Here is a 23,786-nt window from a genome sequence, read left to right as displayed (position 1 = left end):
ATTTCTTATCTGATTTCTTCTCATGTATTTTATCGAATTTCCAAAATAAATCATGTGTAATAAATTAGAGGCTGAATTCTTTCAAAACATTATACGATTTGACACGTGAACATTTTCAGTCAGAGACACGCCTGCCATTCTATCTTGGTTGTGCCATCATTTCCGGCGGTTGACGCAGTTATCAAGAGCCGTTATCTCATTCGAAACAAAATGGCAGCGAGAGAACCTTATTCGTAAGTGAACATTCGGAAAGCTTGAAAGCCGAGTCAAAATCTGCCAGCAAAATTCGGGGTGGAAAAGTCAATACTTCGAATGGCCCATATTCCGAAATTTCAAACATGTGAAAATAAAATAATGGAAGATGAACTTTCCGAAATCTTCGTTTTTGAAAGTTTTGCTGATTAAAATGGCTACTAATCAATGACACTGATGCAAATCAAGATTTCGAACAATTCATCTTTCGTTATTTTATTTTCGTATGTTTGAAATTTCGACATATGGGCCATTCGAAATATTGACCCTTCCAAGTTTTAATCCCCCCGCAAAATTTGCTGGGCCTTGCGCATCATACATACCCCATGCCTTCCTGGATGTGCGCTTATCACTTTTAATAATTAAACACTGTAGGGGCGACTGACAATGAGCTGACTACGTACAGCGTACCGCCATTACCTGCAGTTGTAATTTACCCGTCACTTGGAACGTCGATCGGAACTAAAATCTTCGGATTTTCTTATACCAAAAAGTAGTTGAGCGGGTGGATTTTATTGTCCGAATCCTCTTGGGAAATTACCTTGAAATTTAATCGATTGCATGGAAAAACTGTTCGGATTATATAAAGTGGAGTAATTAATTCCCGAAGAATCTTTGTGTCGATTTTTGGGGTGTAAAATTCGTCGAATATTCTATATCGCGCGATGAAATTTAAAGAATTGTCGAGCTGGAATGTCGGCAGAGGGTCGATGTGTCATTGCACTATGTAGAAAATATATCGACTGGCCTTCCCACCGCGGGTTTCAATAAGTAATTGCAGCTGTTTATGTTCATACTCGACTCTACAAAATCGTTTGGATAGGAAACTATAGAGCACGTTTCATAAGTACGTCTTTGAATATCTCAGACTCGAATTCGTCGTATCACAGATAATAAGAAATAATTTAAAAGTAGAAAAGAAAAAATTGTACGGATCTGTACGTTACTGCGATGAAAGGTAAGCGCTGATTAGTAGTTACGGTAATAGGTTTTAATTAAAATTAAAGCACTTGGTTAGAAAGCATAGAATCGAAAAAAATTATTATGACTTTTGATTGATAAAAATTTCAAGAATTCTAATTTCAATACAATTCCATTTCGGTTAATTCATTTCACGAAAAATAGTTTAATTTCCTATTTCAAATTGAGACAGGAAGCATTATTAACGCCTGCGGCGATCCCACAAGGTTGGAGAGAAACCGTTTTAATCAACGTCGTGTATCAAACGTGGGATTTTTTATTCTTTTCTTGCCTCTGACCAAACGAACGCGTCACTAGCCGGGCGGGAAATCACCGGCGAAAAAAGTAAATTCTCAGATTCACTTTACAGGCAATCGCGAATCGTGGGAAAGTAAACACTTGTAAATGAATATATTTACTTGCCGATGGTCGATCATTATTCTCCCAGCCTTGAGCTAACGATCTATGTTCGATTTTTTTCATCCTACGTAAGCAAATAATATAGAAATTTTTTTTAACTTCTTTCTTTACCAACTGCTTGACAGTCAGTTTTTTGCCCAAATTTTTTTCCCCCACTTGTCGTCAGTTATATATGCGTTACAGCTGCATCTAACGGAAAATTTATTTCGGTCCAACGTTTGTTCAGATTATTTCACCCTCAGAATTTTTCACCGTTATTTACTAGTTCCGATTAAATTTTCGTCAAATCGATGCCGGCAGGGAGAGTAAAATTGAAATTTTGTGATGCAGCGATAACCGCGAGCAAAGCGTGAATTACAGGTTTGTAATTAAATTCTTTGATGTTGAATTGCAGCTCCATTCTTCTCCTAACCGAATAATGAATAAGGAATCGATATTATTTAGCAAATTAGAGGTACATACACCGATACGCGTACATACCTTATACCTACAACCCTGCTATACGTGTAGATCCCACAAACGGCGCATCGCGACGCCAGGCGTCGTCATTCGACGCGTGACGTCCAAACGCGACGCAGGCAAACTGCCCGCTGGTTTCTGAACCAGTCGAGCAGACACTTTGTACACTTAAAAGCAAATTCACACACACAATTTAGGCGTCGGTCGAATGGATTTTTCGACCTTAAATCAGCGTCCCAGATACGGAATAAGGTATAAGGAAAATTAATTCGATTCCCTGCAACAATTCTCTCGCACTCTGTACGCACTTCAACGTTTTCGTATCTTCACTGCAAAATTCATCGTGATTATTCTTGCAAAATGTATATTTTTTTAGTCGACTTAGTCGTTCTAACACTCGACCGTTTTTATATTTCACAAAATTCTGCGAAGAATTTCTCCAAGAAACTTCTTTTACTCTAGACTCGTGCGTACATGTTAGTTCTGTAAATTTTTTCGTGAAATTTGTAATTTTCTTCATTTATTCGTTCCTGCAATTGAATCGTAAATGTGTGTATCTGAAATTATTTTTCAAACAAAAGTAGCAAAATATCTGGTGTAACGTAATTAAAGTTGTTTTTTTTTTTCGAGAACTTCTAAGTTTCACAATAATTATTTGCAATTATCCTGTGCAAGGTTTATTTAATTTATTCATGAAAATAATAAACCGAAAAATTCTACTTCATGTTCCAGTAATTTTTTCAAAATTTGGCATAAACTAAAAATGCCACGATTTCTTGCTTTCGTAATTCCTAAGTATAGTTAATTGTGAAACATATTTGCCTTCGACAATAGTATCAGTAGATCCGTCGAAGGGACAAAAAAATATCTTTAGGCTTACGATATAAACAGAAAGACGTTCCAGTTCCAATAGTCGCGTATGTAGGGCAGCCCCACAGCCTTTAGTATAAATAATTGATTTTTGCACTATTCCCCACGACTGTACACGTGTATGACATACGTCACTTTCCAAACTTATCTTGTATTCATACGTGCATAAATTGTGCGACACACTTATTACGCATTATGTGTTTCGCTCGATGGTTGCTATTGAACATAAAGATATGTGCGTAGATAGAAATTTGTTTAACAATGACGTAATTTGGCTGTTGTAATTAGGAGTAGTCGTACACTTGAATACCGCGAGCAATTCTTTTTTAGGGAAAAATTATACTCTTCAATAATTCATATGCTATTATCCAGATGAGTGATTTAAGTTTTTTGAAGTAAAAGAAAAGGAACCGCAAGCATCAAAAGAGTTATGCAATATTGAAGTGTAGGAAAGAAACGAAGGACTCGCCGCGTACGTGAGAATTATTCTTTGTTATTGAAATTAAACAAGCCGCATGCTTGGGATTCACCGCATCCATAACCGACGAGTGAATAACCCGTCAGTATGTAGCTGAAAACGTGTTTATATACTCGTAATACACGGAAAAAGAAGAAGAGAAGATTGTAATCAGAACTGCAGAAAAAATTTACCATAAATGTAGCAGATTTTACTCTGACGCAGATTCTGCATTTCATAATGTATAAGGTACACGGTACCAATTAAAAACCTGATGCATCTTTCTTGTCCTTTAGTTTTGAGTAAAATCTGTTTTTTTTTTTATTCACTCCGTGTAGAGATTACATGAAACTAATTGAAAGTCACGAACTCCGAGGATTCTTTTTCGTCTTATTTCTCCCGCATTAATCGAAGCTGAAGTTTTGATGATTATTCAACAATTGATAGTGTAATTTGTCAAATTTAGCGTAAGTGAAGAACTGTCCCGAAATTGTTTCCTTCATTTTCACAACTTCTTCGACGAGACACATTCCGTAGTTCCCATACCTGCTTTCAAATATGGTTTGCAAAAATCATTAATGTGCTTTCAGACCTGCAGATGAACCCAAACACCGTTAGGCAGTGGCTTCAGCGAGGGGAAATCGAGAAGTTGGAAAATGTGGTACTGGAAGGTCGAGGAACCCGGTTACTGGGTGAAAATTCTCCGGACCTTCGAACGCGGGTTTTCCTGAAGGGGCTGCCGATCTACTTGGTAAGAGGTGCAACGGAGAGGCGACCTTCCTCTTTCCGCAAATTACGCGATCTGATTCCATTTTCCGTTCGCATCAATCCGTAGACGAAAATCAGCCAGATTCACGACGCGACGGTGCGCGGCGCCCTGGGTGACGTCCAACGGCTGATCCTCGACGAGCCGAAGAAGAAATTGGCGACGTCAAAGGACTCCGCGGGCATTCCTCTCCTCCACAAAGCCGTGTACTATGATCACCAGGACATCGTTGAGTATTTGGTGGAAAATTATCCCGCGACAACCCAACAGCGAGACAGAGTGAGTCTAGTTGAGAGTTTAGCTGTCGAAATTTAAAGCTCGCCAACTTCTTGTTCATAATTATTAGACTCTAGTTTTCCGAACCTCCGTCGTCTTCCTCGTTTTGAAACAGCTCGCGTGACCCAGCCTCTGCTGTAAACCACCTGTTTGTCGAATTGCAGGTTCGTGTCCGGATCGCTTAGCGCGATACGTCGTCTTTTCGCGACGCCCGCCTTAGTCTCAAAAGTTATCGGTTTCCGCTTCTCCTAATTCGCCAATTAGGTAGTGTTTTGTCTCTGAAAACCGTCAATAGGCGGTAATAAATATCGCTTGTCTCTAATTTCTTCCTTCTGTTTCTCTAATACTCTATAAACTCAAATTATTACGTTACTTATCGCCTCTTGCGTCATTTCATTCTGATAAACGTTAATTATCGTCGATTGTTGCGCATAAAAAGTATTTGGTCGAAAAGGTTGAATAACAATAATATTAATAACAATAAATACCGAGCTCGACGTACCATTTCAAGTATGCCCTCATACTGTCGTCAATAAATTATACAATAAATTTGTAGCGAGGTGTTAATTAGTCACGTTAAAAGGAGAATAAATCGTGAAACTTTCGAGCGTTACCCTAATCGTAAGTAAAAAATCCTTTTCCGCAGGAGGGCAGAACAGCGCTGCACTACTGTTCAGCCTGCGCAACTCCAGACACCGTTTGGGATGTCCTGGTGAAGGGAGGCTGTGACACAAGTGTCTGGGACAAGCGGGGTCAGCCGGCAGCTTACTACCTCGAGCATACGGGGGAGGTGGAATTACCCGAGGGTGAAAAAATGCAGGGAAGAAAAGTGAGCAGCATTAAAGAGAGTGAGTATAGGATCAGCCGGTTATCGCCTGCACGAGTGTTTCCATGATAAAAAAATGGTATTATGCAAAGTTCGAAGAAGAGGGGAAGAGAGTGAAACTTGCAAAATACTGGCTTGTTCCCCATCATTCGGCGTAATTGCAAGGTGAAAATGCCAGCTGCGACGTAACTTATGTACTTAAATTCGTCTAACGTCGCAGAAGAGTTCAACACAAGCCCCTTACATATACCTTTATATTCTGAGCTATGCATTAGGTACGTTTAACTTACTCCAACGCCGATGATCGATACAACGTAAATTCGTAATAGGTGCCAAGCTCGTTTACAGACACAGAGACACACAATCATGATATGTAGGACACGGCCAAATGCAGGAAAACGTTCATCGATTATTTTATGTGAAAACGTTGTGGATCCGCCGGATGTAATTATGTTTTAAGAGTAATTAAGCCAGCGACGATCACTCGTCTTATATAGCCGTTGGAAAGATATTGCAGTGACGATTTGCTGGACGTGACTTTACTGGTTCTCATTCTTCTTTCTTCCCGTGACAAGTTTGAAAATAGTCGAAAAAAATCACGAAAATTTCACCTGATGAATTCCGTTGCACAACTTATGCTTCAAGGAACCCGTGTTATTACATCGCAAACTTGTTAGGTAAAATACACGGTTCGTAACGGGCACACGTACGTCGTGTCTGTTCGAATATTTAATGGTTGCAACAGCAGTCAGCTCCAGAACACGCAATTTGCGATGTCTTAAGGAAAGTAAATAGGTATAAACACATATTATTCGCGGCGTTAGGCGGAAGCGTCGATTTTTATCTTATTATTCCACATCCTCTGTATCACGGTGTGACATTATCTTATTTCCGGCATGCCGGGACTTCCCCTGTTCGACTGCCACCATTCACCTCTATTTTTCATATCTGTATGGTCTACCACACGATTATCACGCCGCTAAAAAATCTGCCTAGTATCCGGTCGACAGACACTGTCCGTTTTTTGCGGCCATCTTTTATAGGTACTGACAAAAATGAAAAATAAAGCAATACTTTCCACGGCTTAAAAGCTGGTTTAATGCGGGTGGCTGCTGCAATATCGTAAATCGTGCAAGCTCACTTCTACCTACCTTTCCTCTGACTAGGTGTGTGTTCACCTAGATTATAACTGAGTGATAAAATATTTAGCGACCTGCGAAACACGCGATTCCTTTGCTCCAAAGCACACGGACATCGGCACACGAGGTAAGCGTTTGCAGTCACGGCATGCCCCATGCATTCTTTAAAACACCTCTTCCTTCACTTGACTCGATTTTCCGCCAACTCGCGGTGGCTAAACTTGACCACTTTGCTAAAGAGATGGACGGTGAAATTGACGTGAACCTTTTTCAATACCCGAAATGTTTTATTTTCAGCATTGGACTTCAAGCCGTCGAATATACGGATATGGATTCATAATCGGGACATCGGCAAGCTGCAGCAAGTACTATGGGAGGGCCATGGATTAAAACTGCGATGCGAGACGAGCAACAATCCTCGAGTCAAGAAGTTCTTAGAGGCAGTGCCGTTCATAATGGTAGGCAAACATTCGATCTCGGTGTTCATTAACTACAAAAATTTGTTGTTCAAGCGATCAGTTTCAATCCCCGCAGGGCACTGTGAAAGACATTCATACTGCGGCGGTTAAAAACGACGTTGATGGGTTCAGGCAGAAAGTGAGCGATCCTGTTTGCCCGGTGATCCTCACTAGCAAAGATGCCAATGGTCTGAACGTTCTTCACAAGGTAAACGTCATCCTTCGTCTCTTAAATAAATGATTGCAGTCACTGCAGACTCGAAACGGTATTAAATGCTCCAAATGTTGCACTCTTTTCTCAGGCTGCTGGATTGGGGCACACTGAAATTGTCCGAGAGATCCTCACCAGGTGTCCTGAAACGATTGACACGCAGGATTCCGAAGGGAAGGCTCCGCTCCATTACGCTGCAGCACTGAAGGATGACGGGATCATGTACGACATGCTGGTCCAAAGCGGCGCCAACGAAAATCAAATGGATAACGTTAGTTAACACACTGATATTTTCATGACATCATTTGACAACCACAATGTTCACAATCACAATAACAATGACAAGAAGCACACCGTGAATTATCCACCAAATATTGTAACCCTGTTTTTAACTATGCGGAATTATTATACTTACAGAGACAAAAGACAGCGTCTTTCTACAAGAACCGACCGTCGGACATAGACGCGACAAATTTGGTCGTCATACCAGAAGCACCGCGCGTTTCCGGTACATCTTACCCGAAGAACTGGGACTGGCGAATCTTGGAAGCTGGAGAAACGGTGGTTAGAGGGGTAAAGAAGGCTGTGAGCAACACGGACATCGACAGTGCTTTTGGGAGTCCGGAGGCACCATCAAAGTCCGGGGAAAGCGAGAAGGAAACTTTCGGGGTAATTCAGATTCTGTTTGACAATATGAGCTCCGAATTTACAGTCGAAATCCATGGCGATCGACTTCCGAAATCAAGATCTTGATCAGTTAGCGAGCAACGCATCTTCTTTTCAGAATGGTTTCAAAGACGATAGCAAGGACGACTTGGAGGAACAGATAAAACTAGCCCACGAAGAGCTTGAGCCCAAGGAACCAGAGAAGAAACCGGAATCCGAGCCAGAAACGGAACCGGAACCAGCGCAGGAACCGCAATCTGAAACTGAAGTAATAACAGAATCAGATCCAGAGCCCGATCAAGAGCAACAGCCGGAGCCAGTGCCAGAACCAGAGTCCGAGCCAGAGGCAGAACCAGAGGCAGAGTCAGAGTCGAAGCCCATGGTGGAGCCGTTAAGGGAGGAAACTGATGAGGATTCGTCGGACGATGATGTGGTGGTGAAAAATTCCAAGAAGGGTACGGAAGGCGAAGGTAACCAGGAAGTCAGGGAGACCAAGGAAGCGGTTCTAGATCAGCACAAAGAACAGGACGCTCTTGGAGAAGAGACAAAAGGGGATCACGACGAACGAACTGAACCAAGCACCGGAGATTCCGGACTTGACGATACGGTTCACGAGGATGATCAGGTTTGGGGAATTTCAAGCAGCAATTGAGATGTAGAAGTTGGAAAGTATGATCGGAGGATTGAGATTTTGAGCTTGCGATGCGGGGAGAGATAACCTGGTTCGACTCAAATCAAGCTCTCTTTGTACAATTAATGCTAAAACTGGCGTACGGGTTGTTTATACGAAAGCTAACGATGTTGAATAAAGATTTTTGGAATGAAGCATCGGCAACGTCAAGCATTACAGTTTCATGTATGAAGAGTGTGAAATATGTACACGAATCGAATTCGGCTAAGAAGAATTTTGTTGAAATTTTGAAAATTAAATTTCTCTAATATTAATTTGATATTATTGAAGAACGATTGTTATAACAATGATACATCGGATTCTAAACAACGAAATTGAAACCCACTCTGCTACATCAATAACAGTTGTCTGTAAATCATGAATATAAAACTCTAACCCAAATTAACTGCGGCAAATAAATGATGAATGGTTTACAATTGTATTTTATTAATTCAGTGCGATAACGCCCGCACTCCGTGTCGTCCGATGGCTCAAGGTACTTAAATTTTAGCCCGCGTGCAGTATATGCGGGTGATAAGAAAATAAATAATACATGAATACATATACGCATACACATATGCAAAGAGATATATTATTGATTGTCCTTCCACTGTGTAACGTGACGCATTGCGAATCATGCGCAAGTCTTTTGTTTGTCCAGGTGATAGTCGGTGAACACGAAGAACTACCCGAAGCCGAGTTGAACGATGGAAGCATGACGGTTGATCCGGAAGTTGAGGATCTTGTTGAAAACGGAAACATGGAGCAGCTCGCTGCTTTGGTGCTAAACGGCGAGGGTCGCAGACTCGTCGGAAGGCATTCGAGCAACCCCGAACTTCAGGCATTCATCGATAACGTTCCTGCCTACATGGTGCGTTCTTTATCCTCGAATATATAAACCCTTCAACGTGCCAAATAGTGTCTAACACGTTTCTAAGGTTTTGCATGAACATGGAGTTTCAAATGAAATTAAAAAAAGTTCTGCTTTTGACTGCACAAAAGTATTAACGCGAACGTACAACATTCCCCAGAGTATGCAAACAGCAATTCAGCACGTGGACTTTTTTAATTTGCAGGGAAAAATACACGCCATTCACATGGCGGCGCGCGAAGGTAACCTGCGAGACCTTCAGGGGGCCTTGGATCGTCGTAAATTTGCAATTGCAAGAGACGGCTCATCGCCAAACGGAGCAACGCCTCTGCACGTGGCCGTAATATTCGGACACACCGGTGTCATAAGGTGAGAAAGAAAATCAGTGAATAATTTGCAACATTTTTTTCCATAGCAGCAGACTTTACTGAAGCCTAGTCGCATTGATTTTCCAATCAGTAATTTAAGAAGCCTTGGCCTTTTCTGTGACCGCCAGCGCGTGAGACGGGTGTGACATTCCGCGTGCGGAATGCGATTCTCAATCGCGATGTACATACGTCTCATAACTTATTTAAGGATTGCAATTGCTTCTCTGTACTGCGGAGAAGGTCAACCCGAGTCGTCGATACCCATCCACGCCCTTTGTTCCCAGTCGTGAATCGATCAGCCGACCTGACACCATCGCTAAGGAATTGCTGACTCGCGTTTTAATTCTTAATCGACATCGAACTCCGTAGGTACCTTGCTGGCAGGTTCGCAGAAACGGCACACGCTCCTGACCGGGACGGAAGGACGCCTCTTCATTACGCAGCCACCCTCGCGGACAACGGGCATTACTACAGTCTCCTCCTGCACCTGGGAGCAAATCCTATGGTCCAAGATAACGTGAGTTCGGACTGCGGTTCAAAATATTTTTCACTTTTCTACTTGAACTTGTTTTTTGGAAAAACAGTAGCCAATAGGCGTGTTGATATTCGGATTGATGATATTGTGGGTTTCGATTTTACACAGTTTGGGCACAAGGCGGATTATTATAAGACTAATCAGGAGGACTTTTCACATAAAAAATTACTTCGGGATTTCGGGGCGCATGAAAAGATTGCTGACGAAATGTTGACCGATAAAGGTACAATAATAGGACCCCTCTTCAATGTATTTCTGAGGCACCGCAAATCACGTGGGATCTTTTGGCGTGTTGCAACGAATGCACGGAAATTATTATAACCGCTCACGATTCACGCTTATCGCACTATGGAAATACATGAATGTGTGTGGAAACCAAACGTGGCTAGTAAGAACATTGAATAATAGAGAGCACGCTGAATATCGCTGCAATTATTACAAATCGCACTGATTTTTATAAAGTTTTACTTTTGGTCCCGATTTCATAGAGATTTTAAGAAGACTAGTAGTATGACATTTTTTCCAACGACATAAATTTTTGAATACTGCAGTTATCAGACCCGAGAAATCGATGGAAATGTGTTACAGACAGTTATCGCGAAACTTCACTGTTGGAATTAAGAACATAATTCTGAACCAAACTGTATTCATGGTTATTCGATGAATTTTCACAACACTTTTTATCGTGTAAAGACTGAGCATTTGGTCACATCCGTAGATGTCATCTAGCTATTGTATTAAAAAAAATTGAGACATTTTCAATTTTGAATTGATGAAAAAATATATCAACACTTCAGCTGTTCTAAAACTTGATACGAATAAAAAATTTGAAGATGATTCAAAAACATTCCAATTGCACAATACGAAATTAATTTTGACGTTTAAAAGAATTATTTCCAACAGTGATGCTTACGATAGTCTGGAATTGAAAAACCATACTTGAGTTATTGCAGTATATATTTTGTTTCTTATGATCTTTACACATAAATCACTGAAGTAGTTGTACACCGAAAAACAAGAAGTTGGTATGCCCAGGGTGAATTCAGTAAAGTACGTTATAAACGAGAAAAATATTAAATCATCGTTCAAGAGTTTTCATTTCAGCGAGACTAATCGTTCATTGTGCAGTCCCCAATGCAATATCTGTTGTATCTCACATTATCTAAATGTTTGTAAGTGTGAACCTAACGTGAGGAAGTCGAATGTCTAGCAAAGAGTCGAATGTTTTAGTAATTGCTAATATTGTTTTGGTGAAAATTGAACACAGTTCCCGGAGGAGACACATATTCCGCGCGGCGCGACGTCACAGAACCGGAAACCCTGGTGACCCTGGAGCGTTGTTTCAAGCTGTTGGCAGGTGGTGGACGTCGAGGTTCGTCATCCGGATTAAACGCAACAAATACTGGTATACTTCTAGGGCGGTACCTGAAACGCCCAGTTTTTGAAATACTGAAGCACCGTTTGACACGCTTGGATCACAACCTGTTTGACCTTATCTGGCCCGCTCTTAGAAAGTACAGTAACATGAACAGTGGCAGCAGCTCAATCGGAAGTTTCGTAAGCCTAAACAGCCTGAGCCACGTTCGACCATCAAACCTGGACGAGGAATGTTTCCCGGGCTACATTATAGTGCCGGACTACGAGAGCTACGTTGTGTTCGCGGAATTGCTGGATCCACTGATCAGAGATCTCCACTGCGTGACAGTGACCGGCGAGATCCCTGACAACCCGGACTCGCATTTCTTCGACACGGAGAAGTCGGCCGACGAAAAATCGCACAGCGTAGCCGTAGTAGAAAAATTCGACCTGGACCCGACCTCCAAACACATGTTGGCCGGGGTCATAGAGTGCTGTCGCAACCTTACGGCCTACCCGCTTCCCCTCAACCTCACTGTCAACCAGCTAGAGGAGACTGAGCGCGACATAACGACCGAGCTGATGAGCCCCGAGCTCGCCAGTTTTATGGCCGAAGGATCGAGCGAGGACGAGGCCGGTACCTACTACACTTTAAACGAAGTTCTCGAGCGACCAAGCGACGTGCGCGCGCGTCTCGCGGCCGCGGGCCTCCTGTTGCCCCTCAACCCGCAGACCAGGAGTGATGAGCGGCGCCTGCATGGCCGCCACTGGCCTTACGGCCGTGGAGTCTTTGTTGCCGCGGCAGGAGATCTCGCGGCCTGGGTGAACGTGCAGGATCACCTCAGAGTGGTGTGCTGCACGCCCGAGGATCGCCCGGGGCGGATTGGGAGGGCATACGTGCGGCTGGGACGAATAATGTCAGTGCTCGACGCGGGACTGGCCTTCAAGAAGGACCAGAAGTTGGGCTTTCTATCGTCGAGGCCCACTGTGCTCGGGAATACACTCAAGTTCAACCTTGTCGCGAAACTCCCGGAGCTCACGAAGGAGCCTGGAGATTTGTGGCATCTGTGCCTCGTCCGGGGACTGAGCGTCAGGGAAACCATGCAGAGGAATACCGTGAAAATTAGTAATCAGCAATGCCTTGCTGTCACAGAGTTACAGACCCTTCAAGACTTCTGCAGGGCCGTGCTGAACATCACAAGTCTCGAAAAAGAACTCGCCCTCAATAATTCTATGAGGATTGCATCCCTGATCGCTAGTGCCTTCCGCAAACGAATGACTAGCTCGCGCCGGTCCCGGGTTAATAATAATTAAAATGAGTAAACTCATTGGATAAATGTTCGATTTTTGGGTAATATCTTGTTGTGATGAATCGGTTGTTTATAGGCGGATGTGCGTTAAATGTCAATTATTAATACAAGAACACCCATTTCTTACATACAGTAAATGTGTAAAGTTTTTCAACTCACGTATCGCCAAATTTGTTAAATACGTGTATATAGTGGTGAAGGTGATAACGAATAGATTGTAATACTATTATGCGAACTCTCTATGTGATATCCAGGAGGGATAAAAACCATAAGGGCGTAACCCATTGATATTTCAATTCATGCGGATAAATTCACTTTTCTCAGCAGTAAAATCATCGATTGCTGTGAAATTTGAGGTTTACGCCCTTTCGGTTCCTAGCCTTAGATGTAAAGCCCTTGCCAATGTTGTGTACTTAATCGTCGAATTGTAATATGTCGGAGCATTAAATCAAAACCAATAAGTTATACATACTCGTATACACAATATATACAGTATGTACAGTACATATTACATAAATATCTTGTTGGAAAGATATGTGCATGTGAACTCATTATTTTGTACTACTTTACATACATTGATTCGATATTATGCATATCAATTATAAACATGTAAATTATTAAGAAATGTTTAATTGATGGCAGAATTTTAATGACAAAAATTTTGGGGCAGATCAGTAATTTGGATTATTAGGCACTGGAAGAGCTGAAGAATTTTTCATATCGGGTTAGTAAGATTACATATTATTGACTAATAAATATGCGGATAATTGGATATACGACATGCGTTTGATGTTTTGCCATTCTGTAATAGCAATCACTGCTAGTAATAACGATAACAGATTGTTTCGCGATGAGTAAGAAAAATTATGCTGTGTCTAGTGTTTCCATATTTCATTGATGGCAAGTCATCCATGTGCATTCGTATAAAAAATTAACAAAGCTTTATATGTCACGCATGAATCGATGTTTACAATGTTATAACAACAACCACCATATGGCGGAGCATGTATCTTTCCAACTCGATTTATAAACATAACACGGATACCGATTTTACTGTATAATCCGATATTCGCTGATAATGTATTGATATTGATGGATTAACTTAATAATTGATAAATCGAGACTATTCTCGCCTTTAAATTTGAGGATGGTCTGATAGAGCTTTCGCCGTCACTCTGAACCCTCTTTATCTCTTTCTCTTTATGTGTGCAGTGCGTAGTGTACAGTGTGCGTGTATTGAAAAGAAGACAAGGCTCTGCTTTCTAAATATATTTGAAATTAATACTCCCATACTGCGCAAACGGACAACATTTCAATCAATATTGACTGCTGTGTAAGTACCTCAACGAAAAAAACGACAATAGTGAAAAAAATAAACCTCTTCTTCTCAAATGCAAATTTTACACTACCACTACTACTAGTATTATTACTACTGCTACTAGGCCCATATCTTATCTGTATAACCCATAAGAGTATTCAAGAAACACACGGATTTCCAAAACTTGACGCACTGTACATTACGTTGCAAGAAAGAACTGACGATGTACCTTCTTGAAAGTAAAAATGTCTGATTTACAGCAAAAATAAACCAAGCATTAACATTCTCACAGCAACAACGCGTCAGTCACGTATATAATCTTCATTTGGAGCGTCAAGCAATTAACGAGCAATGATACTGACTTTTGAATTCAGTGTCTTTTTCAAATACCCTTCTGCTCAATACTATGTCTACTGTGATCCGATGTCATCAACAAAACTTCTCTGAATTTCTATAACGTGATGTCTTGTGTTCGTTGGCTTTGTGTTTTTGCATGCTGCGTTACGTATATACTCTGTTCCACTTTTAAATCATTGTCAAAGGGACTGGCTAGCCCTGTTGTTAAGTTTATCCAGTATCAACCACAAACAACTATACGTCCTGTAACCAGCAGCGTTTACCACGAGCTTTTATACTCCGAAAATATCAGACATTCATATCGATGTTTTCCACGCCAGATGAATTTTTCCTACAACGTTAACCGATTTCTTTCGTTCCAGGAGAGTCTAAGATCGACATCCCCATTTTTCGAACCGACGAGGGTCACTACCTCGCTTCTTGTAGGTAGCATTATACTATCATACATACATCTCCGTGTAACTCCTGGCAATAAAAAATATCCCTCTCTAGCCCTGGGTGATCCTCTGATAAAAGGACTAACCGAAGTAGCAAACACACGCCCTAAGGATCCCATTACTTATCTGGCAACATACTTGTACAACTTCGCCAGCAAGAACAAGCCAAGAGTGAAAACTCAGGTAAAACTCACCAGACACTCGATGAACATCTCACTCCACGATGTCTCATAATCTTCTTCTCACGTTGCGATCACAAATCGACTCTCTGCTTACTACCGTAGGAATCGAACGTGTTGATAATATCGGAGCGCGAACAGGAAACCCATGAACATCCAGCCGATGATGACGCAGGTTATCCCCAGAGTCCGGATTCGGATGCGGCAGATTCCACCCTGAACAATAATTACAACCGGGTATTAATTCTATGCAAATGTCTGTTCCATTTTTCATAGTCTGAAAGTTTTCACACCAACACTCATGTCCCGTTGATTTATGGCAGGACGAGCATGGCCAGAGCCTCCTCCACTTTGCCGCCGTTCGTTCCCACGCTGCAAACGGATTGTTCCAGTTTCTACAGGAGTCGGATGTGAACGTTGGTTTCAGGGATGAACTCTACAGAACAGCAAGAGACGTCGCACACCAGGCCGGCATCCCGGAGAATATTGCGGAAATTGATCGCTGGGTTGTCTACTTGGCAGCCAGAGGTACGATGATCGAGGTTATCAGGAATAAGCTTGTAATTGTTTGATATACCTAATTACCTAGGTATACCTGATGACTTTTTCGCTCTCAGGTGAAACCGAAAGACTCGTAGAGCTTCTGCTCGAGGGATACGACCACATCCTGGACGTCAAGGATGACGGTGTGCAGATCATCGACGTTGCTACTCAGCGAGGACACGAGGCCACCGTTCAGTTCCTCCAATCTATACCAAACTTTGTGGCAAGTATCATGGAAAAAGAAATGTGTAGTACCCGTATCTTCGAACAACAATTTGCGACCATTCATAGTCTTCTATGAATTTCACTACTTGCAGTCTCGACGTGAAGAAGTTCATCAGGCAGTGCGACGAGGCGATACTAACGCTGTTAAAGAACTCCTGAGTGACGGTAATGGAGGAGGCCGCCTGCTGGCTGTGGGAAAGAATTCGATGGGTCGTTGCGCCCTTCACATCGCAACCCTGGGACAGCATGTTGAAATGGTCAAGTTTATTGCTCAGAATTATCCGGAGACTTTGAAGATCGGAGATAACGTAAGTGCGAATTACGATGCAGGCTTGAGTACATAGACTGTCATTCGAATGTAAATGTAACTACATGATACTGTACTTGAATAATGTAAATTCATTACAGCTAGAGCGAACTGCCCTGCATTACGCGATGGGCGTCGAAGCTGTAGAAGACTTGAGTAACGTTTTGATCAAGTATGGGGCAAAACGAGTTCTTAAAGATTTGGTAAGACGTGATTGCTGAGATCTATCGATGCGTAAACTGCGAATTAGAACTGAGAGCGATTTTTATTTGTTGTTTTCAGAAAGCACGCCAACCGTCGTACTACTTTATGAACAAATCTGAGATTCAAAGACTTCAAGAGGAAGAGGAGGAACTGTTGAACAATTGAGAATTGCTTGGTTGTTACAACTCCCGGCGTTTAGTTATTGTATACATCGAACGATTTGAATATAGCATGTCGTATTACTATGTGATAATATATAGAGAGATAACAATTAACTAAACATTTAACACGAGTGAGAAAATTATGACGAATACGCAATATATTGAATACCTAAATCGAAACCGTTTAAAATTACTGATTCGACACTGTAGCGTGATGCGAAAGTTTTAAGCATGGGTAAGCAGGATTGAATGTATGTCAAAGTTAACGTTTTGATTATGAACAAACAAATAAAGCTGATATAGGATTCTGTGAATGTAAATGCGCTTTACAGACATCGGTTCAATGATTCTGACACGCCAAAAAACTCGAACAAGCGGTTGATGTATGTAGATTTTTAATTTTATTGTTGTTTAGTGAATCGCATGGCATCAAGTGGACAAACGGCTGTGGGGAGCTCCACGTTCGATTTGTGTTTTGTAGAAAATAGCGCCACGAGACGATAGCTAGTCCGTATGTAATAAGGTATAATACGAAAAGGGGCAAGGGCCAGTAAGTACAATTATAAAATACTTTCATGAGTCGTCTGTAACGCAGTTTCTTAAACCTCGACAAAGAAAATAATTAGCTGTCATTAAACATTATCTATAAAAAAAATGTAGCTAGCAATCACTAGGTAAATTATGCACACCAAATTATGCAAGGAGTTGTTTCAAAATAAGACGTGCAGAGGAAGCGTTATAAGCTAGACTCGAGAAATTGGTGAAATACAGATTCAATCACATTGCAATTATCAGTTCTCGATAGATTCATTTGACACGAATCAAAGATCAATGAGAAAAACGAAATTCGTAAAAAACAATGACAATGCGAGTGGATCTAAATTTTCACTATTTGTTGAAGTTAACTCAAACGGGTTCCGTGAAAATTAGGTATGCCGAGAAGCGAGTAACCCGAATTAAAAAATACTTCGTTTCTCTTTTCATAACATTATTGCACTGTATCTTATGAATTTAATAATAATATACACGTCGCAAATGATCCTGGAATGCAGGAATGACCTGCAGCTAGGAGAGATTAAAAACCGTCGAAGCGATATAATAATTATCGTGATCCACGTTGATGCTGACGATAATTGTGATCGATCGAATAGTGATCGGTAATACCGTCTCTGATTGAGATTTGAAAAATACGTGGGTGGGCTCCTCTTTCAGTGGACGCTCTTCTTTTGCGCCATTTTGTCGTTGTCAGTGATGCGATGCGATGCTTCTTCTAACAATATTACCCTTTTGTTTGCCCTGCACTGCGGATTTCTTACGCAACAAATCTTCCTGTGATTCCGATTCTTCAACGTCGACGATTTGCTGCCAGGGCTTCGGATTCACGTACGATGGCTTAGCACGCTGGTGGGCTACGCAGTTGGCAACGAATAAAATTCAAAAGAGGAATGAAAAATTACTAAAGCCGAGGGGGTCAACCTTTATCTGAATATTTAATCAGCTTATAATTGTACTAACGTAGGAGTCCTTGAGTAGCAGGTCTGGGTCTGCTCTTTGCGCTTTCTCGCCACTTTTCAAAAGCCTGAGAGCTTTCCGCCAGTCTCTTTTTCCGATCTTCTTCAATGGCCTTTTGTTTAAGCTCTTGTTCCTTCTGTTGTGCTACACAAACAGCAGGAAATGTACCATTTGGTATCGACACGCTGATGAGCATCTCCTCCTCGCGACGAAATCATGCATTCTCAACAATAGTATCCACTAAAATTGACTAAAAGAAAGTGAAACGAAACCTTTCTGCGCAACTTCCTTTTTTCTCGCCCACTGCTGAAGATGTATTATCTTCGCGATGGCGGCTCGATCTTCGACCGCCTTCAGCCGCCTTTGAAGTTCGAGTTCCTGTTCGACAGCCTGTTTCCTATCCGCTTCTTCCTTCTTCTTCCGTTCCTGCCATTTTAAAAAATTGTCCCGTTCGTTCCGCTCGCGCTCAAGTCGTTCCCTCTCGGCCCGTTCTTCTTTCTGCCGACGTCTGAGTTCGGCCTTGCGCTCAGCTTCGCTCTTCTGGAGCGCAGCCCGCTGCTTCTTCTGGACCCATTCCTGATGGGCGATTCTCCGAGCAAGATCAAGGCCGCTGGTCCTGGAGTCGGAGAAAGCAGAACTCGAAAGCGACGAAGAAGAGAACTGCACTACTCTGCGACAATTCGTCGAGAACCTGAAAAACAAGTCATGTCCACTTATTCTCAGCGCTCGAACTAGAAATATTAAAAGAACAACGAAGCATGACGCACCTGTGAACGTCCTCCTGATCCACAGCCGTATCTCCTTCGTCGTAAATTTTTGAGGACCCATCGATTACGCAGCGCCTCACGAGCCGAGTAACGGACTTTGAATTGTTCGTCAGGGTAAGCGTGGAGGTCCGCGATGTGTCTGACTCAGAACCGCACCGGTACGTGTCCGCTGCACCCAGATCAACCTGATCACTAGGGGCATCCCCGTCGCCGATGCTGGGGGAGTTTTCGTTGACGGATAGGGTGGAGAACCCGTCTGCGAGACCGTTCGAGTCGCCGCAACGGACCTCGACGACGACGGTTGCCTCCTCGTCGGTGCTTGTGCTGCAGGGCGTCTCGACGCTTTCGGTGAAGCCGTTCGAGGGTGTGAGAGACTCCGCGTATATCGCTGGGTTTATGAAACGAACTTCAGTGCTAGATCCGGACGATTTTTGTTCCCCGGCTCGAGACCGGTGGGAGGCTGTGGAGTAACCGTTTGATAGTCTAATCCCGTTGTGACCAGGGTCGTTGAATTTCGAACGCAGGTTTTTATGGGACGTCTGAACGATTTCATCTTTTCTTAAATACCAGCTGTCAATGTCACTGTCATCGGCCATCACTGTGCAACATTTAACCCTGGTCGAGGACCTGGAATCCCGATTGGTGGAATTTTTAGAGAAAGTTCTTTAAAATAAGCGCCAACTTTTAACCCTTCGACTTTTCGTGTTGGGTGAAGCAGAGTTTAGTGCGCTACTTACAGACGAATGTTTATCCATAATAGGTACTAGGATGTTGAGCTTTTTATTCAAACAATGGCGGTTCTCCGGTAACTTCGATGACAGACGATGTACAGCTTTCAGAATATGTTGTAAGTTTATCGGTTTCGTTCAAAATCTCACCACTTAAATACGTATTTTGCATCTAGTTTCGAACCTCCTCTATCAAGCGGTTTCCTAAATTGTTTAAACTCACTACTCCGGAGATTGAATTTCGGCGGTCTTAGTCAGTGATGTTTTAAGACTTTGGTAGCCGATCACAACCCGCAAAAAAAAAACACTATTATCGACGACTCGGTATCCGCTATACCACATTTATAATGCCCGATAAATGTAGACAACTTCTCTTCATTCTTTCACGCACGTATCAACGTAGAGAATAAATAATTGAAAATAAGTCAATATCAAAGTTCCAGCAATAGGTGCTGGTCCCAAAATTTGCATAAATATAAAATCGATGGTAAAATCAGTCCCAAAAAAGATTATTGCTTGGTAATTTAGTTCCCTTTTGATAGTAGGTAAACGAGCCTATCCATGCTACTAATAAATAGTAGATTTCTGTGACACTTGTCATGGCTACGCAAAGTGATGGAGGAATCCCAGAAGAAAAAACTTGCAATTTGAACACATGCAATTCAGAAGGGTCTCTGAGTAATGGAAAAGTAAAACAATTATGTTAAAATTATTCGCACTACACTTTTTTACTTTAGACATAGATCTCGTGCCATCACGTCACGTGATCATAAAAATTCAAAACACAAGATGAAACTCAATTCCAATACTTGCATGCTGTACTAATTTCAAAAACCCCTTTTCTCACGGAGCCACAAGTGTGCAATTCGAGTATGAATTGAGTAATCTAAGTTTGGTAAGAAAACAGAGATTAGGGTGAACGATACAGCTCGAACAGTGCGTGGTTCCACTTGTACTGCTCGAAAGATACTAACGCCGCGCGAGTTTCGGTCACTATTTGTAACGTGATTCAATATTTACTGGTTTGTCATCGCCCGCGATGATTGGTTTAAATTTAAATTTAAGCTGCATGATATATATGTATCGTGAGTTTTCCGAAACGCGGAACGTTCTGTGCACGTGATTGAGGCAACCGGATTTACCATATCTTCCGTCAATGCTTGTGGGTTTGAAACCAAAGAATGTTACCGACAATGCGTCTGTGTGTAGGTGGTATGCTGCTGGTTGCACCGGCACTACAGAACACTACTTTTATTTTTCTGAATTACACACATGGCTAGAGTCTCTTGATTGCATTATCTTTGCATTCATTGGCAGTTTGAAATGTTAATTCAGTTGCCTTCTGCCAGGCACTATTTTTCGAAAAATAAAGTTTTAGTGAATTCAAGGTGTAATGAAAATCGGAGCTATCTTTGATGTTAGTTTAGTAAACTGTATTCATACAAATAAATACAAATCCATGAAACAAACGTAATAGACCGCTTAGTGATTTTTGTTTGGTTGCTTCAATAAATTGCGACGTAATAACGTGAGTAAAGAGAAGAGTGAGTCTTTTAGTATTATGATTATAATATAGTAATAGTAATATTCGTCATAATTCTTTTTATTATAAAACGATTATTAATTGCACTAGGAACGTTTTCCCAAAGCCTTCTGCGTTAATTCCGTCTTCTTTTGTTGCGCCAATTCTTTTTGTTTCTTTTCATCCTCCCGCTGTTTAGCAGCCTCTGCTCGCTGCTGCTTAATTATTGCTAGTCGAGCCAGATCCGCACGTGCTTCATCCGTTTTACCCTCAGCATGGAGTTTCTGGTAGTGTGCCTTTGCTCTTTGTTTCTCCAGTTCTTCCCTAAGACGCAAAACGAATAGTGTTACAAGATTAATACAACTATCAGAAGAAGAACACATTGCAAATCACATTTTCTTCAGAGTAGTTATTTATCAGATCAATAAGTACCTTTCTCTTCGTGAGAGTTCGGGCTTGGATGATTTTGCTAGCGTCTCATTCAGCTGGGATAATTTCTTCACTTTTTTTTGCACCCTATTCGGATTTTCTACTTGAATTAGATTTTCTACCCCTTTTGCTTTCCCCTGTAAATAATGTATGTAAGTAATATGATTCAAGGAGCTCCTTCAATATCAGTAACATAGAATTGTTTTTGTAATACCATTAGGTTCTTTGAATTGCAGAAAGGTGAGCAAAAATAATAATCGAACAGAAATGTGATTCATGTCGTTGTCGGTAACATGATGCAATACATTTCTTAATTAGACAGTATCACGTGACTGAATAAAATGCTTCTTGAACAAACTGTGACATGGTTGTAGGCAATAATAACTTCGATAATTTAAACTACTGACAATAGTGATAGAAATCTCTAACGTAATGTAAACTTTTGTGAAAATCAGAGAAAAGTATGACTTTAAAGGAATTCGCATTACATCTGGGTCCGAGTCTGACTCTGACTCACTGTCGCTTTCTGATTCAGACTCATCGACTTTCTTCAGCTTGTCACCACCAGCTGCTTTGGATTGTTCCTGCTCCTCCTCCTCGCTAGAACTTGCGTCTCCTCTGGTTTGCTGTATTCAGATGGGTTACAAGTTTATTACAGGCGAATTCCGGGACGCATATTATTGCTCACAAAAGTTAACCTCAAAATGCTAACCCTCCACTGTCGTTGTTTTTCTTCCTGCCTTCGCTGCTCCTCTAACTCTTCAGGATTCGTGAAGCGGCGATTTCTGCCCTTGTGATTAACGAACTTTCCTAAAAAATATGCGAATCTATTGGTTATTTGGTCCGCGGAAATCCAGAAGGATTTCTTCAGTACAAGAACGTGCTCCTATATTACATTGCGTACTTGTACACTCTTATTTCATGCTAATTACGAAAATCGGGATTTTCACCTCCCGTCAACTCACCTCGTGGCATTTTTCGGCGAATTAAATATAGGATAACCTTCGACGAATATTGTATAAAAAAAAATCCTCAACTACGTATTTATCTTTACTCGCTGACCCTTTATTTTCACTCGACACTCCTAACCGCTCAGCTTCTTGTCAGCTCCGTACTGGCTGTAGCAGGCAACTACCAGGCAACTACTACGAGCAGCCCGGTTCAAGGACAAATTGACGAGCATACACGATTGAAACCTCTAAGCTTATGCGACTGAAACAAAAAAATCTACAGCATGCGCCACCTGGTGAAATTTTATTGCACGAATATCCTATATGTGTTATCGCCAGATGCCATTGTCTAATTCTTCGATTGGCCAATGACCACTGACCAGGAACAAATTCGCGTAAACGTCAAACAAAGCTGTTCGAAGTCGTGTTTGATTGAATAGATTGATTTTACTTTATCTCGCCTCAACTCAAGTATGCCGAAAGTTCGACGAAGCAAGAAGCCACCTCCGGATGGCTGGGAACTAATCGAGCCAACGTTGGAGGAATTGGAACAAAAAATGCGAGAAGGTTAATTAGTCCGTACGATATCGACATAACCAAAAATCAGCTCAATTTCACAAATTCCTTGCTTCATCTTTTGCAGCTGAAACCGAGCCACACGAAGGAAAGAGAAAACAAGAATCATTGTGGCCAATATTTAAAATTCATCATCAGAAATCTCGTTACATTTACGATTTATTTTATCGTCGCAAAGCCATCAGCAGAGGTTAGTAGTGGGCAGGATTAAATGTTTGGAAAAATTTTGGTGGTGAATTATCTTTCTTCCCAGAGAGAGGAGTATAGATTGAATAAATATTAATCAAAAACTATTTGGAAATTTTCTCACTCATTTGCACTTGAATTTAATTTCAGAACTCTATGACTACTGTCTCAACGAGAATATAGCTGACAAGAATCTCATAGCCAAGTGGAAGAAGGTTGGTTATGAAAATCTGTGCTGCCTGCGGTGTATCCAAACCAGAGATACAAATTTTGGTACAAACTGCATCTGCAGGGTTCCGAAGGGAAAGCTCGAGGAAGGAAGAATAGTCGAGTGCATCCATTGTGGATGCAGAGGTTGCTCCGGCTGATGGAATGAATGTAAAATTATTACGATGATAATAATGATAATGTAAGGCACTGATTTTATTTAAAAATTCATATCTTGTTAAACAGGGTGTAAGCGAATACTTGTCCGTGTCTGTTTTTTTTTTTTCATTCTTTTTTCATCTCTTCCA

The 23,786-nt window shown here is 41.5% G+C and overlaps 4 protein-coding genes across 7 annotated transcripts; 2 read left to right on the top strand and 2 right to left on the bottom strand.

Annotated features, from left to right (window-relative positions):
* Positions 1 to 827: 827 nt before the first annotated feature.
* LOC124406047 lies at positions 828 to 16,921 on the top strand. Of its 4 annotated transcripts, XM_046881381.1 has the most exons (22): positions 1,189 to 1,210; positions 4,009 to 4,169; positions 4,254 to 4,463; positions 5,107 to 5,308; positions 6,723 to 6,883; positions 6,960 to 7,091; positions 7,186 to 7,365; positions 7,512 to 7,763; positions 7,879 to 8,385; positions 9,092 to 9,301; positions 9,507 to 9,670; positions 10,039 to 10,186; positions 10,313 to 10,427; positions 11,472 to 11,609; positions 14,908 to 14,967; positions 15,038 to 15,165; positions 15,267 to 15,398; positions 15,485 to 15,689; positions 15,779 to 15,927; positions 16,022 to 16,237; positions 16,338 to 16,439; positions 16,519 to 16,921. In XM_046881381.1, the coding sequence occupies exons 1-22, from the start codon at positions 1,204 to 1,206 to the stop codon at positions 16,603 to 16,605; spliced, it is 3,666 nt and encodes a 1,221-aa protein (XP_046737337.1). In that variant the 5' UTR covers positions 1,189 to 1,203; the 3' UTR covers positions 16,606 to 16,921. The 4 variants fall into 4 exon arrangements, with proteins under 4 accessions (XP_046737335.1, XP_046737337.1, XP_046737338.1 ...); XM_046881382.1 differs by lacking the exon at positions 11,472 to 11,609; XM_046881379.1 differs by lacking the exons at positions 14,908 to 14,967; positions 15,038 to 15,165; positions 15,267 to 15,398; ... (3 more) ...; positions 16,338 to 16,439; positions 16,519 to 16,921 and having other exon boundaries at positions 828 to 1,210; positions 11,472 to 12,997.
* Positions 16,922 to 17,711: 790 nt separating this feature from the next.
* On the bottom strand, positions 17,712 to 19,697 carry LOC124406065 (vicilin-like seed storage protein At2g18540). Its single transcript, XM_046881409.1, has 4 exons — positions 18,881 to 19,697; positions 18,386 to 18,804; positions 18,117 to 18,257; positions 17,712 to 18,010 (listed from the first exon to the last, which is right to left on the bottom strand). Exons 1-4 carry the CDS (start codon positions 19,474 to 19,476, stop codon positions 17,847 to 17,849), a joined length of 1,320 nt encoding a protein of 439 aa, XP_046737365.1. The 5' UTR covers positions 19,477 to 19,697; the 3' UTR covers positions 17,712 to 17,846.
* Positions 19,698 to 21,026: 1,329 nt separating this feature from the next.
* LOC124406060 (28 kDa heat- and acid-stable phosphoprotein-like) lies at positions 21,027 to 22,707 on the bottom strand. The gene is made up of 5 exons (XM_046881405.1): positions 22,525 to 22,707; positions 22,272 to 22,369; positions 22,048 to 22,185; positions 21,563 to 21,696; positions 21,027 to 21,454 (listed from the first exon to the last, which is right to left on the bottom strand). Exons 1-5 carry the CDS (start codon positions 22,532 to 22,534, stop codon positions 21,238 to 21,240), a joined length of 597 nt encoding a protein of 198 aa, XP_046737361.1. The 5' UTR covers positions 22,535 to 22,707; the 3' UTR covers positions 21,027 to 21,237.
* A 151-nt stretch (positions 22,708 to 22,858) lies between these two features.
* On the top strand, positions 22,859 to 23,782 carry LOC124406062 (protein BUD31 homolog). The gene is made up of 3 exons (XM_046881407.1): positions 22,859 to 23,076; positions 23,153 to 23,275; positions 23,422 to 23,782. Exons 1-3 carry the CDS (start codon positions 22,983 to 22,985, stop codon positions 23,637 to 23,639), a joined length of 435 nt encoding a protein of 144 aa, XP_046737363.1. The 5' UTR covers positions 22,859 to 22,982; the 3' UTR covers positions 23,640 to 23,782.
* The last annotated feature ends 4 nt before the right edge of the window (positions 23,783 to 23,786 follow it).

The sequence above is a fragment of the Diprion similis genome, chromosome 4, assembly GCF_021155765.1.
Source record: "Diprion similis isolate iyDipSimi1 chromosome 4, iyDipSimi1.1, whole genome shotgun sequence".
Lineage (NCBI taxonomy): Eukaryota > Metazoa > Arthropoda > Insecta > Hymenoptera > Diprionidae > Diprion > Diprion similis.
This window is presented reverse-complemented; position numbering and strand designations above follow the sequence as displayed.

Bases quoted from the DNA above. Each gene is read 5' to 3' on its own strand.
- LOC124406065 (XM_046881409.1), bottom strand. From the start codon at position 19,476: ATGGCCGATGACAGTGACATTGACAGCTGGTATTTAAGAAAAGATGAA. The intron at 18,805-18,880 runs GTGCGTCATGCT...CTTGTTTTTCAG, and splicing joins GATCAGGAGGACGTTCACAG to GTTCTCGACGAATTGTCGCA. The intron at 18,258-18,385 runs GTTTCGTTTCAC...CTGTTTGTGTAG, and splicing joins AAAGGAAGTTGCGCAGAAAG to CACAACAGAAGGAACAAGAG.
- LOC124406060 (XM_046881405.1), bottom strand. The intron at 22,186-22,271 runs GTTAGCATTTTG...ATCTGAATACAG, and splicing joins AAAAACAACGACAGTGGAGG to CAAACCAGAGGAGACGCAAG. The intron at 21,455-21,562 runs GTACTTATTGAT...TTTGCGTCTTAG, and splicing joins GAACTCTCACGAAGAGAAAG to GGAAGAACTGGAGAAACAAA.
- LOC124406047 (XM_046881379.1), top strand. The intron at 7,764-7,878 runs GTAATTCAGATT...TCTTCTTTTCAG, and splicing joins GCGAGAAGGAAACTTTCGGG to AATGGTTTCAAAGACGATAG. The intron at 10,428-11,471 runs GTACAATAATAG...AATTGAACACAG, and splicing joins CGAAATGTTGACCGATAAAG to TTCCCGGAGGAGACACATAT.
- LOC124406062 (XM_046881407.1), top strand. From the start codon at position 22,983: ATGCCGAAAGTTCGACGAAGCAAGAAGCCACCTCCGGATGGCTGGGAA. The intron at 23,077-23,152 runs GTTAATTAGTCC...CATCTTTTGCAG, and splicing joins GGAACAAAAAATGCGAGAAG to CTGAAACCGAGCCACACGAA. The intron at 23,276-23,421 runs GTTAGTAGTGGG...ATTTAATTTCAG, and splicing joins TCGCAAAGCCATCAGCAGAG to AACTCTATGACTACTGTCTC.